The 19,648-nt window shown below is 43.0% G+C and overlaps 1 protein-coding gene across 6 annotated transcripts in view; it reads right to left on the minus strand.

Moving 5' to 3' along the window:
- The window catches only part of cadm1a (cell adhesion molecule 1a), a 276,780-nt gene that overhangs the window by 53,448 nt on the left and 203,684 nt on the right, over window positions 1-19,648 (minus strand). For all 6 annotated transcript variants that reach the window (XM_060057032.1, XM_060057035.1, XM_060057034.1 and 3 more), the window contains one exon: window positions 6,039-6,185. In XM_060057032.1, the coding sequence (XP_059913015.1) occupies window positions 6,039-6,185 (147 nt within the window). The remainder of the gene's footprint in view (window positions 1-6,038; window positions 6,186-19,648) is intronic.

A 19,648-nucleotide genomic window follows, 5' to 3' on the forward strand; every position in this document is an offset into this window, starting at 1 on the left:
AGTGGCCCAAGAACATTTTTATTGGGTTGGTCAGAAGGGGCCCGGGGACAAGCCCGGGGGTCACACCACAGAAGGTGCTAGTGAATCACCCAATGAAATGGGTCAATTGATCACTGTGGAGGGCCCGCTCAAGTGCGACTCAAAGGAAAAACATAAAGTGTGGAATTTACAAAGATATTCTACCTTTTATATCTTAGTTATTTATAAACTAAGATTGACAGGAATTAGATTACATTCTTAACAGAGCCCTTAATACACCAAGGCTAGTGGGTGTAATGTTGGTGAGAGCCATCAATGACTTAGTGCACGCACATTCTAGAGAAAATAGGAGAAATGTTTTCTCAGGATTTAAATTGTATGAATAGCCACAAGGTTAGCCCGTACTTGACACAAGCATTATTCGAAATGAATGGTGTGCATGTGGGGGCAGATTTGTATTGCAATTCTGCACCTACGCGTATGTGTGCAAAATAAGCCACCATTGAATGTGTAAACAAAATCATGTGCAAAACACATTATAGGTAATGAAGGTTCTCAGTAACTAATCAATAATTAATAAATATTAGCTATTGATTGCAGGAATGTGTACAGGAAAAAGGCAAGTTGTAACGCATACATAGTACACTAACCCATTAACTAACCATGAACTAACACTTTGCCTGCTTAAGTGAATTGATTGATTGCAGCCACGTTGTCGTAGCCAAATTGAAGGATTCAATTATTACATTTAGAGAATGGACATAAAAGAAAGTGAAGTTAGGCCTTGGTGTGATGCATAGGTTGCCATCCCAATAATATAGTTCGTAGATATGTAGGTATTCTTGGGTTGTCTTGCCAAAAAATAGAGAAGTACATCTTTTATCAGAGCATCCGATTAACGTTATCTATAATATATGACCAAAGGACGGAAGGAAATATAATGGCTCTATCGAACACAAGGAGAATTTTGGCTTCGGGGTCCAAACGTAATTGCTTTGAAAAACACTCCTTTCGGATCACAGAGAAAAGTGTTTGGGAAGCAGTTGTTAGAGACACTGAGACTTTTTCAGGTTCAGCTTTTACAGTAAACTCAAACTGCAGTTTTCTGTAGCAATTGCAGCACGGAAACCTTAACCAAACACGGATGGATGACCCAGGAATTAGGGAGTAATCAACTTGGACTTACTGCCGGAATTAAACAAAGCAAAGATCATCCATTTCATTGCAAGTAAAATGTCATTCGACTGTGGTCCAATAGGCACGCAAACACACATAAGATTGTGTCGGTTGACTTCCATTCTAATTCATATTGATCAAACTCCATGAACTCCGAGATCAATGGCTGAAATAATGGGGCCAAGACAATCTATTTATTATTTTATCATCATGTAAAAGTGAGGCTCTGTACCATTTCAGGGAGAGAGCCCGCTGATTGGTTGGCATTAGAAAGAATATGACAAGGTTATTGGTGCTAATGGCAAAATTACCTCTGTGCATCAGAGGTTGGTAAGGTGTGCCATTAATAGTGAAATAAAGTTAAAACATAAATTATATTTTCTTGTAGTCTTGTGGCATGAAAAAAGATCTAGAAAGAAAGAAAGTCTCTACATAGCACACATAAATCTTTCATTATTTTCATTGACAACATTTGGGGCTAGCAAGACTACAGTTATACAAGTTGTTATGATATGACAGGAGAACATAAATTATTTTTTCTAAAAGTAGGAGGGATAAGAAATTATTCAACGCCAAAGAGATGTCTCACTTGGCAGGAATAAGAATGGACTTCTTGAAATGAATTCTACTCACGTTTCAGAGTAAAGTCTATCATCTACAAGCCTACCACTTTCTGTAGTTGATAATGATTATCAAAGTGTTGAAATAACACTACTCACTTCTATAATGTAATTTTGACATGTTCTCAACTTTTGTTGAAAAGGGTACAACCACAGCTAAGAGCACCACAATATCCCAGCCTTGAATTCACTCTTAAATAGCCTCACAAATCACAATGAATGTATGCAGGTAATGATACTGTAGTGGTCACAGTACTAAGTTCAATACCTTGTGATCACAGTCTTCCTGTAGGCATTATTGTGTGAGATTCTATAACCCCTACCTGCATGTTAAAGAAAAGTGTCTGTTCATCACTTTTGGATGAAAGTGATGAAAGTCTATATAACAGGTCATAGGAATTTAATATATAGTACATTATATAGTACAAGCCTGTGTCCAGCCTCCTATTAGACCGTGAATAATCCAATGGATCCATGTTCATTTCCTTTCTCTGTCTTTTAATTGTCGGACAGGATACAACGTCTCAAACTTTAACATATGCAACGTCTGGACACAGGAAGAAGTGACAGGCCAGCTGGCGTGTCCGTGCCAAAAGATGGTGAAATCTAACACCTGGTTCCTTGTACAGAAGGAGTGGAGAGGGTTAAGGGCTTGTTAGCGCCGGTAGAGTAAGAAGGTGAGTAGGAGGAGGAGGAGAAAGAGAAAGAGGAAGAGATGGAGGTAGGGAGGGACAGACGACATCACTGACGAAGCCGTCTTAAGCGAAAGAAGGACTTCATGCAACGCATGTGAAGGGAGAAACAGGTTGAGGGGGAGGAAGAATCAGGCCTAGGCTGAGGCCGACAGTTTTCAGGTTTGGAAAAAAAAGGGAAAGTTCTGCCAGGCGTCTCGGTCCAGCCTTCTCCTGAGAAAACGGTCGGTTGTAACTATCCATTGTCCTAATTAGCATATCCAGATGGTGGACACAAAGCGCTTAGGCAGGATCTTCACTCTCCTGTCGTAAAGTGTCCACCCCCCGACAGGCTGCAGAGGTGAGAAGGGACAGGAGTGGAATCGGCCCAGAGAGGATTCGCTCATCCGACACTGAAGGAAGGTGAGAGTGGGCCGGTGGGCTATGTTTGGCCGGTGGGGTGAACCTGACACGGTGACACAGTGGGGCCGCGGCAGAGAATGAGGCCACGTCGGCCAATGGGCCCCACCACCACACACCCCTGCAGCCACCCAGGGCCCCTATGACAAATGATTAAAAGCCTGGAAGTCTTCATCGTCACAGTGGCACGCTGTGCGCTTTGTACACACAGACCTTATGAGAGAGCACACAGAGACGCTGGGAAAAGGAGGCTACAGGGATGGAACTGATGGAGTGTGCAACCTTTAAGTGTGTATGTATAGAATATATATAGTGCAGCATAGTGTTTATATATACAGTATGTATATATATATATATATATATATATATATATCAGTGGAGGCTTCTCCATTGAGGAGAGGGAGGAAGATCCTCCTTAACATTGTTGAGAATAAAAAATGTAGATTGATATTACTGTAATGAATTAATGCCCTTAAATATGACTACTTTAATGCCTTTGAATATATAATGTTCGTTTCCCTGGGTAAAGGGACATTAGCACCCCCTATCGCCTTTTGACAATTACTTCAGGGAGGAAGGTCCTCCCTCAGCCTCCGTTGACTCCCATTCATTTCCCAGAAAGTACTGGCGGCCGGTGAATAACATGGGTTTCAATGGGAGAGAGGAGGAAAGTCCTCCTCTGAGTGGGTGTGACCTTACAGGTGTCTGATTCGCGCAAAAATCTAGTCGCGCTGCGCTATGAACCAATCAGCAGGATCCCTGGCTGGTGAGCAGTGTTGCCAGATTGGGCAGATTTCCCACCCAATTGGGCTACTTTTAACCGCTTTAGGCTGGGAAAATTATCATTGGGCGGGAAATTTACCCAATCTGGCAACGCTGTCGATAACAAACGAACCCGCTCTGCCTGCATTGCCGCTCAGTCTAAGAGACGCAAAGCAGGTGAAATCATCTGAAGGATAACGAGATTCTAACATTTGCGAATAAAGAGTACAATGGAAACATTGGAAACAGGACATTGTTCATGTTTAATTACACAAAGCATTCCATTCATTGAGTTACAGTGCTAAGTTAGCGGCCAAAGAAAAAGGTAGACCACTTCGCAAAATCGAGATCACCAAAAGTAATGGCAACGTCAGTGTTGTGGGTGCTACATGGTTTGATGGGTACTCATGGCTTACTGGTAGCATTACTAGCAATCGACTGTATTGCTGGCCCTGTTTGCTAATGAATAATGGCAAATCTTCAACGTGGGCTGTTTATGGTTTCCCTGATGTGAAAAATCTTGATAGGGCAACCAAACGCCACGACTAGTGTCAAGTTCACGTTGGTGCTGCTATGCGACTTTCCACCATGCCTATAGATCAGGTTGAATCTAGAATAATGTTCTCGTTATTTTACTAGTTTACTACTCTGACCGTTCTGTTTGATATTGTGGAAAGGGTGAATGATTCAGAGCATGATGCATTTTAAATGGCATCAGTTTTGGTCAGTCTTTTCTTAAAACAATTGTACCTGAAAATAAACATAGCTAAATTACAACCAATAACTTCAGTCATTTAGGGCAAAAATAGGCCCAGATTTTTTTATTTACTTTTACAAATCAAGAGTAGGCCTGATTTGACTAATGGGCTTTGCATCCTTTCCTTCTGCCCTTGTAGTCCATTTCAAAGACATGCTGCCCACCAGCTTTCAAATGACAGTGATGCCACTGGTGGCTTTGTATCAAATTTATTCACATAACTATCCCTCCCTACTATTTTGTAGTTCACCAAAACACCCTGAAACAACTTGAGTCTCACATTCTTATGCCACCATACACCAACAGTGCAAGCAGGCCAATGGCAACCAAGCGCGCGGTCCTTCCTCCCTCACTTTAAAAACTACCAGCCGCCACTGATATATATATATATTATATATATATGTATATGGTGCTATTGCTGGCTCTCCTTTTTTTATATTCTTCTCTTTATATGTGTGGAGGGAATAAACACTGACTGCAGCTCTATAAAAGTTAATTGCCAATTAGGAGCTGACATCTGCCATTCAGGCACAGGGATGTTTTGGGGACGAATGTTTAGTGGCAACACACCCATTGCACCAAGACATTTTTATGTCATGCTATTTGATTTGACGTTTCTTGTTATTAAAGCCTATTTTCTGCGGAGGCAGACTCAATTATGAACAATACTGATTCAAGCTTCACCCTTCCCTCACTGTGTTTTGGGAAAACACACACCTGCTGCTAAAACAATTAGCATCAATCAAATAAAGCGTTCGAGATGTTTGGTAAATAAAAATACGTGTGCTCCTCGTGATCTTTTGCAGGGCGAATGGGAACCGATTGGACAGAAAAGGTCAAGTTGTAATTGCCGAGCGGTGCTGGGATAAACGAAATTAGGTTGATGTCACCAACTGAACATGTTGTAAGCGACTACACCATCAGCGGAAACAGCCATTGTACAGCCCTGCTTATGGAGAGTGGGTTTTGTTTACTGCATATGTTGCCCTGTGCTCAAAGCCCTCTTGTTTTTTGGTTGGTCGGTTTGGATAATTGAACATGAAACAACCATGGAAACTAACTGTAAACAACATAGGACAGTTGCACAGATGACAATAAACAAAATAAACCGATTTTTTTTTACAGTGTCTTGTTGGTAGGCACACAAAGCAATACATCTGAAATGTTTGCATGGCCTACCTGTTTGTGAGTAAAAATGTGTAAATATATGTCTTCGCGAGCTATTGCCTGGACAGTGTTACATACACTATTACATAGAAGACATAGAAAATACATATTGATGAGTAATTGATGCACACAAAGTGAGACATCCTGACTTAAAAACAAATGAAAGATCAAACAACAGAAAAAACTAAGGGGGGGGGCAGAATTTCTACACACCAACATCCTGTTGCTCCGGCTGCTGCACGTAGCGCAATGCGGTCAAAAACCACGGTTCCCCGTGCCAACGACGAGTCTCATAGCGCACGGGCTAACGATCACCCCAATCAACCCTCAAGGTCCACTGAAGCAGACCGCCCCGAGGTGGGGGTGGTGCTGCACTGCGGTGTGACATGCACGCCGCAGGGGGTACAGGAGGGCCTGGGTTTATGGAGGGGAGAGGTGATGGCCATTGTGGCGATTGTGTTGGTGGTGTTGGTGGTGGTGACTCACGTCTCATGTCCCTGAAGTAGATGGTCTGTCGGTTGGGGTTCAGGAGCTGGATGACCGAGTCGTCGCTGTCCTTGACGCGGCAGCTGATGGTGGCCATCTCGCCCTCTACCACCCACACGTCGTCCGTCACCAGGTTCTGACTCACCACTGGCACCACAGAAGAAAGGGGGGAAAAGGGGAGAGACGGACGTAAAGAGAGAGAGAGAGGAGGAGGAGGGGAGGAGAAGCTGTGAGTATGATGCATTCTAGACCATCCTTGTGTCTCTCGTGGACACTACAGTGTTTGTTTGTGTACATGTGTGTTGGTGTACATGTGTGTGTGTGTGTGTGCGTGTGTGTGTTTGTGTATGTGTGTGTCTTTTTTATCAATCTTTCTGAGTTTTCCAAAATACTAATCAAAGTAAGGTAAACATAAAATGTTGCAAATATGATTTGCTTTTAATATTTAGAAAATAGACCGATGGACCCAAACAGGCTGGCAGGGGGACAGACACTGACAGATAGATGGATGAACAAATCCAGACAGACTGAAATGTGCCATGAATTAGAGAGGGTTGAGCTAGTGATCTTTTCAACTCATCTAATGGAATGCCTTAAGGGGGTGGTACACTGGACATGCCTTCCGTCGCAATACTACAATTCTATCCACTGTTTTCGATGGGGGCGCTCACAGACAGCAGTGACACATGATAATACATAGCTCTGCTCAAAACCTCGCCACCCATTATTACCCAGAACAAGACCTAAAATAAAATCGTATGATACGTGTTGTCCTTCCTACACCGCAAAGCGACGCTCCGCGGCTCGTCTGATATGCGACCCGCTTTAATGAGACCTGCACAAAGCCACAAGGTGCTACATTGTTCAGGGTGTAACAGAGCTCCCCTCGTAGCGGCTCAGAGGAAATTACCAAACGGACGAGCCACAAAACATCACGTGTCTTCGTTAAACCGCACATCTTTAATTAAGACTTTGCTGTGGACGTTGAATGCTCTCACCGTATGACCTACATGTGGTTTGTTGGTTTCCAAGCGTTTCGAGACAAAGATAGTCTTGGGATTCTGGGTACAAACCTCTGCAGTTTACGTGTAGGTATTCTGTATGCCTGTCCCCTATCTGCTCATTAAAGAATAGAGGCTTATGGCGATACTATGTGCGGGGGTCCTATTCAACAACCAAACATTATTAAAGGAAAATTCCGGTATTTTGAACATTGAGCCCCCTTCTGGTTAATCCATTGAAACGGAAACCGGACCGGAACCGGAAACGGAAAGGGGGCATTGTAGTCTTTTTGCTGGGTTCTAGCCCTACTGTTGATACAGAGAACCGAGCGAAAAAACTACAATCCGTTTCCGGTTCCGGTCCGGTTTCCGTTTCAATGGATTTCCAAAATGCCAAATAAAACACGACAGAAACTGTATTTCGCTACGATACATGATTAGAAAGAAACATCAACGAACACCACTAACCACTCGATGAGTTTCACAATTCTGAAAACAAACGTTAAGGGGTGTTTTAAGGACAGGTTTGTGAATGCACATAATTAGCCAGTAGGGCTGTAACGATACACCAACTCACGATTCGGTTTGTACGATTTTTGACCCACGGTTCGATAGATCCCACGATTTTTTTAAATTTAAAAAGCATTTTATTTCAACAACACTTATGTAACAATTAACTTAATGTAACATTTAATAACTAATAGTTTGGAACACTGAACAGATTTGAACAGAAAGAATACTATTAAAGTATAGCTAAATTAATATATAAATAACCAAAGATTGCAGTTGGGGGATGCTTGCAGGTAGGCAAAAACCCTCAACTAGTTTGGTGGTTTAGTCTAATATCCTATTAGCGCTTCTTATTAGGCTATGTAGCTTAAATAATGACATAGTCAGGCCGTATAGAATGCAACATGTTTAATAGCCTAACTTTCAATAGATGGGAAAAAACATGAACGTCTAACATGAACGTCGCAATAACGAGGCAGTGTTACGAGTAGCATAGCCTATGTGTGTGCGCGAGAATGGCAGTGTGCGTATGTGTGTGTGTGAGTGACGTCAGCGAGTGAGTGTACGAGCGAAGGGAGCGAGCGGCAGTGTGTGTGTCTAGTGAAGAAGCGAACGAGTCCGGTAGAATAAAGTACCCATCCTGTCAATAATCGGTGGCCGCTTCATTCCAACCTATAAGCAGACCAACTGCCGGTCAAATCACACAAAACAACAGAGACAGGGATCACACAGGCAAATATCTCTGGATAAATGGCGTTCATATCGCATATGAGGACTTCGACGGCTGTGGAGAAATGCAATCCTCCGTAGCCACGGAGAGCTGTCATCACAGAGAGGGCATCTCGTCGCATACTTACGACATCGATAAGAGGGGGCAGTGTCAGCAGACTATTATTCAGACAAATTATTAGCAAATTTCAATCTGACAATTTGACCGCAGAGTTAGAAAGGGCGTATCGCGCTTCTGCCTTCTCACACCGCGAGACAGGTTCATGGCTTTGAGTGTCGCGATTTCGGTTTCGATACGCGTATCGTTACAGCCCTATTAGCCAGTCATTGTGAAGCAGGCAGGGGCGATTCGAAATTGGCCGAATACCCGAGACAGGACCAATATTAAAAATGTCAGTGTTAACCACTGTCAGGACAGCAGACTCGCTAACCGGCTTCCGCAAAAACCTCAAGACTCACTTGTTCAGAGTTAACTTAGATTCTGCATAGCCTCTCCCCTCCCCCAACATAACGTGAACAGGCAAACAACAATCGAGATCTTTGCATTAAATCCAAATCTGAGCATTCAGTCTTGAAGTGTGACCGAAGCCTGACACTCCATACACACTCCGTTGAGTTTTTTTTTTTTACCCCCTAAAATACACAACTGGCGGCGATCTGTTTTAGAAGGACCGCAAGCTGAACCACCATTCCTGGGACTCCCTCTCCCTCCAAGGATCTTTGAAGCCTCGAACGGAACATGGAGGAATATATGTGTTGCAGTATTCCCTATAAAAGAAGAAACGTACATTGCTTGATTTTTTCTGCTTTCACGTCGGAGGCAGATAGCGTACCTGATACTGATCTCTGATTTGACATTGTTAGTGAAAGAGTCAGCTTTAAAATGCACAACCTGGTGCACAAGAAAAAACTTGTAACTTTCTTTTGTCAGTACATTTGAGCATTTTTCCATGATGAATAGCCTAGGTTCATTATATTAATGAATGATTTATGTTTACCAGCATTAGCATGCAGAGTTAATCAAGAACTTTTTTCTAGCAATATTATTTCCTTGAAGTCATTCACCCAATAAGGGTAACGTGCTTACAATGACATTGTTTCCCACTACTTAATAGAATCCAACCCGACACAAAGCCATATCCATATATCAGCAAAGGAAGACCCATATGGTCTTCAAGAGATGCTGCCATACTGATGCGTGAGAGGTGGGGGTTCTTCTCCCAACTAGCTTAACTCCACCTTGGCCTATGATTTCACGCCAAAAGGGCACCCTACGCCTCCCTGCAGCATGGTGCTGTCGTTCGTTACGTCGGTAACACCAGTTGATAAACACAAATACAATGGCTTAGCGGTGGAGCGACCTTTTCTCATCGATTCCTCTGGCTTTTAAAGCTGTGGCTCCTCATTTGCATTCTCAAATGGAGTGACGCCGGCGGGGTGGAAGTGCTGGAGGAGTTATGGACTAAGAAGACAAGGGTGCTAATTTTTTCATTTTTTTGCTGCTACGGAAATAACCCCTTGAATTTATTCCCTTGTCGGACGGTCGGCTAAAGCGAGCGACCGATAGGTGAGAGGAAAGGGGGGGGGGGGTAGGGGGTACAGAAAGAGAGGAGAAAAAGAGGGATAGACATAAACATAGACACACAGAGAGACACGGAGAGGGAACGATGGAGAGACAGGAAGAGAGAGAGAGAGAGAGAGAGAGAGAGAGAGAGAGAGAGAGAGAGAGAGAGAGAGAGAGAGAGAGAGCAAACGACGATTGAGAGTGAGAGTGAGGGAGTGAGCGTGGTAGTGGGGCCAATGAGAAAAAGGGCGAAAAACATCAAATGCTTATTTGCATGCCTCTGAAGTCGAGCACCTCTAAATATCCCTGTCATTTAGCAGACGAGCCGGGCGCGCTTGGCAGATGAGAAATTACATCCTCTGATGCAGCCGGATAAGGATGGACGTCTTTACATTCGCCGCGCCCTCAATCACCTTCCCTCCGGATCCCTGACAAACTCTCCCAAAAATAAACGAACCCTCCTGCCTTCCCTAGTATGCCGAGGCAATTAAAATGAGAACCCCCCCAACGTCAAAAATAAAAACATAAATACGCGGGTGGACGGGTGGAAGAGTAGGTGTCGTTGTTTGTGTGACGCTGTTCCAATTCGGGTGTTTTCTTTAGTGCCAACACCTTCAACATGTATTTGTCGGAGACCTTGTCAAGATGACAGGGCGGCATTAGGATGTCAGACGATGCTTGTTTGCACAAGTTGTGTATGCCATGACGATGAAGTGTAAAGGACTGTGTCGGGCAGGAGGCGTCGAAGCTCCTTGTTGTGGACCTGCTCCACGCTTAATTGTTGTTGTTGTGCTAAACAAGCCGGCGTCTGTGTGCATGCGTTTGTGTAAAGTCCCCCTAAATCTAATACTTAATGGGCCGCACGGCTAAAACAACAGTGGTATATTGCTGTACCTTGACGGGGTAGGACTTGAGGCGACAGACGGGTTGTAACTATGGCTTGCAGACTTGTGTCACAGTGTTTGGACCACAGCGGCGCGGTCCCAATAAACTGGCAGGCCGTGTGACGCCGCAGGCACATCTGCAACAGCTCAGTGCTGGAGTGAAATGACTAATTACAATGTAGCCCAACATGTTCTCTCAGACTACATAAATGGGTGATTTAATTTAACCAAGCCCGGGCATTAAGCTTAACATCAGGCGGAAGACTGCAAAGCGAGTTTGTTTGCAATTCGACAGAGGGGGCTGGGGGTACATACATAGATAGGATTCCAAGTATGAAGACCACACTATCAAATATGGAAATGGTATGCAATCCAACTTAAATAGATTGTTTGCATATCATCTTAAAACAAAGAAATAGCTGCTCCAAGAATGATGTCATTGTTATTGAATTATTGAATGAATCAAACACTGTTTTTTTTTATGGATTTTATCTTCATCTCTTAATCCTTTAGCCATTTGAGATAGGACTTAATGTGATCTACATTTGCCGTCTCTCTACACAACCAGTGTCAGTAAGCCCTTGGACGTGGAAAGCAATGCCGAATTTAATGATGCTATCGGTGAATGTAATTTGCAGTGGCTCTAATTCCTTCAGCATTTAACATGCTTGCATCTGTATTTTATTTTTTATTAAAGTCCAAACCAGACGAAGACTCCTTTGTAGTTTGGACTGCTAAATATATCTATATATGAATGGATGTCTGATGGTGGTTCCTTTATTGATCAGGTCACCAAACATCAAGAAGCAACAGGAGACCATTAGCTCAATAACAGACAGAGCTGTAAATAGGACATCTGAGCAACAATAACAGAGGTTGATATTAGTGGACTACAGGATCCATAAGTCAAACCAAAGGAGACACAGTGGTGCATGCATTGTAGCTCGCCGAACCACCTATGTTCATGGGAATAGTAGCAGCAACGCATTACTATTCATTGGAAGCCTGTGTCCTAATGTTCTGAAATGCAGAAGTAACAGATAAGTTATATATGAAAGGAATGTATGAATATGCAGATAGGACATGTATAGATTCTAGGTATATGGAGAACCTATGTATGTTGTTAAACCAGGTGACAGCCATTCTTAACACACAGTCCTCATAGAAAATAATTACAATAAAATTAATTACGTTCCATTTCTTTGATGTAGTTATTCAGGCGACCCAACATTGTTTGACTTATTGAGCCCTGCACAGACTCTTACTCAGCCTTTGAGCCATGCACCGTGAGTTCTCATCCAGCCAGACAGGGACAGCTCAGTGGAGCATGTGAGAGACCGTCAGATAGGAAGGCCTCTTTTGGTCTTTAAGGCATTCCAAGTATGTGCCAGTCTTAGCATTGCGTTTTATAAAAAGCTTAATAATCCTAATATTAATACTAATAAAAACCTTTTACTTAAGACCAAAGAGTGGAGGGACGGCTGGAAGCCTAATTCATACTTAAAATATATAATGAACTTATGACCTATATGAACTAAGTGAATATTGATTATTTTAGAATAGCATTATAAATGAGATAATAATCTATTTAAAATAATTGTTGATCGCAGCGACCCGGGTTCGATTCCCGCCAGTGGTCCTTTGCTGCATGTCCTCCCCTCTATCTGCCATACCTTCCTAACTATCTCACTCTATCAATAAAGCATAAAAAATAAATAATAATAATAATAATAATTAAAAAGGAGCCAAGTCTGATACGTTCATAATCAAAGCCTATCGGGCGCTAAAAAGTTAATGTGACGACATGAAAAAACACTTTCACTTTCACGTCTGTCATCTTTTTTTCAACTATATGCTGCCACACCAAAGACTTATTTGACATGGTGTAAATTAGTATGTAGAAGAGCAAATATTAAGAAAGTTATTTTTAAGTTAGAGACTTCAAAGTTGTCCAGTACTATAAGTCTCATAGTCTATTAAACATACGATTATTATAACAGAAAATACCGATGGACCAACCGACCAGAACTAGACAGCCCTAAAGATACATTTGATTCATACGACAGGGTAACCTGACCATAACTAATATCCAACTAAAGCAATCCCAACAGAGATTTAAAATGCCGGCCCATGTGGCCGGGTTACATTTAGTAAGTCTAACCTCTTCCAAATATTGAACCAGATTCACAAATATGGGACAAGTACGCTGTTGATAAGAAAGAAATAACAGCGATAAAGACAATGGGGAAATGTGACAGGAGCTCAACTTGTTTCTGCAACAGCACTGCGTGACGCGGCCCGCTCCCCGGCCCCTTCCCCTCTCCAGATTCTAATTTCCCCCTGACATTTCAGGGGACAGCTCCTATCCCCTGGCATGCTTGTCGGTGGTTAGTAAATGGCATTCAACATTACATTTACAGCTCATGTTGAACGTGTATTTCTTGCTCATTAACATGACGACACTTAGTCCACGTTGGATGGGGGAATCTCTTTTTGTGGTGTGTGTGTGTATGTGTGTGTGTGTGCTAATCAAGAGAGAGACAGAGACAGACAGAGAGAGAGAGACAGAGATAGACACAGAGACAGAAGGAGACAGGGACAAAGAGACATAGAGAGAGACAGAGACAGCTTCTAGTTTTCCAATGATTGCATTGGGCCCTTTTGCTTGATTGTGTGTTTGGCGGTTTTATGGCAGTATGATTGCACATTTGATTGTGTGTGTGTGTGTGTGTGTGTGTGTGTGTGTGTGTGTGTGTGTGTGTGTGTGTGTGTGTGTGTGTCGTGGGGGGGGGGGGGGGAGAGTGGGTGCATTTTTGCCTCAAGCTACGGACGACTGATTTCCAAGTTATAGGCCTGCGCGTGGGTGTAAAGATTGAGCGGTAATGGACGAGAGGCCGCCCTTCACTGTGATTACGTGTACAAATGTAGGAAGACAGGTATCAAAGTAGGGCTCTAGCACTTAGACGTAATCACTATAATTAATATGCTTGCTTCAATGAATATAGACTATATAGACAAAATGATGCTAATTCTTGTATGAATCCATATCTAAAGAGGAGGAAGGTGATGACGAAAGAATTAATGCATTTTTCGTATAGCCGGGCTTCATCTAAAGCAGATGCTGGAACTTCAGAATAAGAGGCTTTCATACTAGCCGGTGGATGAATAGATGTGAAAAATAGAGCGCGTGCGTCAGTGAGTGTCAGTAACCGTGGGTTTATAACTGGATGCTACAGAGAAAAGGTCAGGCACATTAAATATATTGACGACATCAAAAGAGGCCATCCAGTAACATTTATGTCTTAATATAAAGAAATGTGGAAAAAAACCTTGACATGAATCAGGACATAGACTGCGAAGAATATGGACGCCTTTGAGATGTCACCCATTGGTTTACGCTCGACCAGTGAGTCATAGATTTTCCAATTATGAGCGCCGCCATTGCTTGAGATTTTCCCGCGACAGGAAGCAGAATCCTTAATAACTATGTAATTGAATAAAGCTGTCCAAAATTACGTCTCAAATTAGATAATATGGACACATAATGTGGCCACTTAGGTCCTACCCGAACAAAGATAAATGTATGTATGTGCTTTGTACTTGATTGAGCAATTGACTGGGAAACGGTTTTATTTAATCCAACCACCCCAAGCAAACAATAGGCCGTTAGATCAACTACATGTCAGTCGCTTCTGCCATGACTTGCTAAACCGTTGGTCAGGGCGGGGGGGGGGGGGGGTGGTCTCCGTTTCAATTACATTCAAAAAGCCTAATGGCACGACCATTGTCGTAACAGTATTACTGATGAATTATCTATCTTTATTTTTTACACCTGATGGAAGGATGTTTTCTTTCCCTACGAGAGCTTTCTACTTTGTTAATGCATAATAATAATAAAAAAAATCTTTAAAAAAAAAAAATATATATATATATTTTTTTTTTATATACATTGGTAGTCAAGGCGGGGCCCTATTGTTGTTAAGGCGGTCGCCTTAACAACACAGTACTGGGGGAAACACTGGGTGTTAAACACCAAGGATGCAACGTAGTATACTCACTGTCTCTGTCTGAGAACCCTTACAAGCCCTTGACATCACATGGATCATCAATAACACAATTATAAATATAAAGCTTACTTGATGCTGTAATGCTTGTTTTGGAACAATGTTTACGGAAACATTCAAATTTGTTTTGAGAAAATATTGATCCGATCCCTGCAATGTGTAGGATATTTATATTTACATGTAGGATATTTATGGTGCTCCTGCCCGACACACCATAAAATGCCTATTGATTTCCAGGCAGCCCCCATGTGTGTATTGATGGACTGCGATGATGTCAACTCTTTGCCCATGTCAATTCTCCCATTAAGGTTTGCTCCGGTGGTGGTTCTCATTCAACATAGAATCCAACACCTCGAGCAGAATATCATCTGCTGTGGTGAGAGTCATGATGTTATGCCAGTATTATTCTATTGTATTGTTTTCACCTTTTCGTTCACAATTTCTCTGTCCAATTCACTGAAGGTAAGAATTGACTTGGATTATTAATTAGATTCAGGCCTTAACTATAGTAAAATGAACTGCATGACCAAAGGCAGTTGATCAACAAAGATCATGTGAGTGACATTCTAGTCTGGAGCTAACAAACAGTTTTACCACTCGTGACAGAGGGTCACCAAGTATTGGTTATTCTAAGTGTATGACATTTTACAATTGATCCCTTGTATTGATCACAGCCGCTCTTCCTGGGAAGCCTCTCTCAATAGGCGGTGCACTATTACATATCATTTTAATTAAATGGGTTGTCTGATATCTCTGAGGTTTTCCAGCGTTGCCTTTGGATTGAGAGTCGATACCTCACTGTCGTCTCCAAACATGTAATTCCGACGAGGGGCTGGCTAACCAGGTGAGTGCTGGAAACCTTGTAGCAGAGGTTTCAACATAGCAAAATAATAATAAATAAATATATAAAAAGGTCTGCAGATGAATCATCAGATGTTTTATGAAAATAATGATTATGAATAATAACCCTAAAAGATTGAGAAGGTTAAAGCAATGCAAAAAAAATAATTAACCCATTCTTATCGCTTATTAACTTGTTAAAATCGGACACTCTTAACTTACACCCTCCCACTCCCTCCGCTCAACCTCTGCTGGACTACTATGTATCCCCACATCACGACTCACTACAATGGGTGCCCGGTCATTCAGCTGTTCAGCACCCAGGCTCTGGAACTCCCTCCCCCCACACATAAAACAGTCAGACACCATTACAACCTTCAAGTCACAACTCAAAACTCACCTGTTCAAACTCGCACACAACGTCTAACTGATCACCGTCTTGATTGTTTGTTTTGTCTTGTTTTATTTATTTATTTATTTATTAATTTATTAATTTATTATTATTATTTTTCTACAATGTCTTGTTTGTAAACGATTTATGATAACTTTATGCTCTGTAAGGTGACCTTGGGTGTCTTGAAAGGCGCCCTTTAAATTAAATGTATCATTATTATTATTATTACATGTTCCAGGTATATCGGAAAGGCCCATGCCTAATATCCACATGATTTGTGTCCGAAAATGGCTGGTGGCGTAAGGGAGAGGTCAGCTGGGGGAGCCAAGATAAATGTTGTGTCTGGACTCCAGCTGGGTGCCAACGGAAAAAGGCAGGAGATCCAGTAGTGATGCAAATTTGTTTCACAAATCACATGCTTTTCTCTGTGAATGTTCGTCACAGATTTGTGAAAGTTCACTCGGTTCATCTCATTGAACCACTTTGAGGACACAGCAGCCAATAATAACTGTTTTAATTGTGTGGAACTTAATGTGCTACCAGACAAACACCATTTCAAATGCCAAAGTATTTCAGTGTCTGCCTTTACTTCATTCATGCAATGTGCACATTGAGGAGAAAGACTTACCTCAAGATATAACTATGCAAATGTGATGGAAGTTAAAGCCGGGCTCTGATGTTCCATTATGGGTCCCAAAAGTCTAACTACTACTTTGTAATTGTATTAGCCATCCATAATGCATCCTCCTAATGTAAAGTACACCAAAGAGGCTAACATTTTGAAACGGCAAAACCGGAGAATCCACAGTGAGAGCCGCTCAGACACGTGAAGCACCGCCTGCTGCATTACCTTGATCGATGCAGTTCACATTCATGCTAATAGCTGGTTTATGATGGCTTTAAAGCATTTTTGTGCGTTTTGTGTACTCTGATATGCAACCGTAGGACAATTTAAATGATTCAGTGGTGCACAGAAAAAGCTTCTGGGATTACAAAGAGACACATGCAAGGAGCTGTGACTGCATGTATGTACACAGACATCCACCCACATACAGGCATGCTCTCTCGACACACCCGCCCACTCACTCTGACAGAATAGAGAATTCAGAACTCAGACAAAGATATGCAAGGTTATGTGAGCATTCTCTAGGCTTGTGCGGATTTGATATGCAACAGCTGCATGAGTGAACTCTATATTACCGAAGTCATCCCCACCTTTACTCATGTCATCATACTAGGTGAATTGCATAGGCAGGAAAAGCTTGGGAGTCATTTCCTGAAAACACAGCTTCCCATAGCCTCACTAGTGAATTTACATGATTTCTCTTCCCTCTGGGAAGGGTTAAATAACATGTGGTACACATGCTTGAAGGACCAGGATTCCAGCCTTCTGGAAATCCTCCATGGTAATAGATACATTCATTTGCTCAGGTTTGTTGCTAACCGCTATTGACCAACAACCACAACAGCAGTAAAAAAATGAAGACAAAACCCTAAAGATAACGCCAAGCGAGATAACAGAGGAAACCAAAGAAACACCTTTTGTCCTCTCTGCTTAGTATTTGTTGGAGGGCAGTGATTACAATCTATGCCCTCAACGGCACAGGAAAAAACGAAAGGCAACACTATATCTTTCTGATCGGCCCCCTTCCCACTCGAAACTAGCTAACCCTCCCGGCCCGGCAGACAATCAATTCCTTTGGTCAGAGAAAGAAACAAATAGGGTGTTGCGCCGTCAGCACAGCAACCCCCACGCCTTCAGTGAGGAAGCCGCCAGGGAGCTGGGGTTTATGGGGGACACGATTTCAAGTACGGACTGACGGAAACTGGGAACATTTGTAGGAAATGTAGCCTAGCGTTTTAACGCGGGACATGAAAAGATTAAACTTAAGAGAAAAAAAACATGGAGGGTTAGGGATGGTTGGGAACACTGTTTAATATTTCAAATGTAGTTCTAATTTACAATATTTTTGGATGCTGTGATAAAAAAAATGGATAACACATCAAAATAATTGGTTTGGCGTGTTTTTGTATGTATGTATTTAATTCAAGCACACAAACGGAATATGACACACTAACAGAATGTGGCTCGTTGGGAGTTATGGTGAAAAGAAGAGAATGTGCAAATAACAGCAAATGCATTTTGGTTAGTGGAAATACCTTTAGGAAGTGGGTCCCTCCCAGGGGCACCGGGGAGGATGCAGCCAGCACCAATACAGAGCACACCCGAAGCCTAATGCTCAATTTTAAGAAGCAACAAATACACTCTGAGCAAGCCATAACGGTAATAAATACCAGACACCAAAAACACACGTGTGTCCGCATCTGAACTGTTGTCCATTTTTCTAAATGTTTAAGTAAATATTTTACAAACACGTCGTATCGCCACGTTGAATCACACTTGGCTGCGACCCAAATCTCCCAGCCACCTATGCCACGAACACACACTTGTGCACGTCAGCCCTCATCTGTTGTGCCCCGCGTTGGAATCGAGAGAGTGTTTTGTTGCCAGAATGAAATCCAGACGGGGGGGGGACGGGGGTTGGGAGTGGGGGGGGTAAACACAGGTGGACGGAGAGAGAGAGGGAAGGAGTGAGTGGGAGGAGGGAGGGAGGGGAGAAGCAGCACGCCAGTGTCAGCTGTCGGTGTCATTAATGACGAGGAAAATAAGAGGGTCATGCAAGAGCCACGGCTAGATGGGAGAGAGAGGGAATGGGTTGGGGTGAGAGTGAGAGAAATATAGAGCAGGAGTTAAATAGAGAGAGAGAGAGAGAGGGAGAGAGAGAGAGATAGAGCAGGAGTGAAATAAAGAGAGAGAGAGAGAGAGAGAGAGAGAGAGAGAGAGAGAGAGAGAGATGGAGGCAGAAGGAGGGGGGGAGGTTAGCTGTAGCCAAGAGTCAAGATCACTTGAGTGGTGGGCGGGATGTTCAGTGCTCGTACATTTGTGTGTGCTTGTGTGCGTATCTGTGTGTGTGTGTGTGTGTGTGTGTTGCCAGCTTCCCTGTGCCCCTCTGTGTTTCTCTCAGAGATGTTACAGTCACATGGCAGCTCGTGCATTTACATGTAGAAGACTTGCCCTGTTTATCTGAAAAGGCGCGCGTGTGTGTATGTGTGTTACGGTGTGGGTATGTGTGGGGTGGTTCAGAGCGTTGGGGTGGGGGTGATTAATGTGGCAGCGGAGGGGTAGCTACAGATGGAGCCTGCTCGCATGTGTGTGTGTACGCGTGTGTGTTTGAAAGAGAGAGAATGAGATCTATGGAACGCTAGGCGGAAAGGCAGTGGGTGGGGGGGGGGGGGGGGGAGAGAGAGAGAGAGAGAGAGAGAGAGAGAGAGAGAGAGAGAGAGAGAGAGAGAGAGAGAGAGAGAGAGAGAGAGAGAGAGAGAGAGAGAGAGAGCAAAGGAGGGAAAAAGGGTAGAAAGCAGGACAGGGTAAATGAACATGGAGACGGGGTAGGGGGGAGAGGAGGGAGGCTGGCCATATGAATAATGCTGAACTGAATGTGAGGGAGGAGGTGTGTTGGGGATGGGGGGGGGGGGGGGCACTGCGGTAGCACAGAGAACCGGGTGCATTATCCTTCTTTGTCCACAACATCCACGCCTGACCCTCTACACCGCCTTGTGTCA

The sequence above is a fragment of the Gadus macrocephalus genome, chromosome 7 (assembly GCF_031168955.1).
Source record: "Gadus macrocephalus chromosome 7, ASM3116895v1".
In the NCBI taxonomy this organism is placed as follows: Eukaryota; Metazoa; Chordata; class Actinopteri; order Gadiformes; family Gadidae; genus Gadus; species Gadus macrocephalus.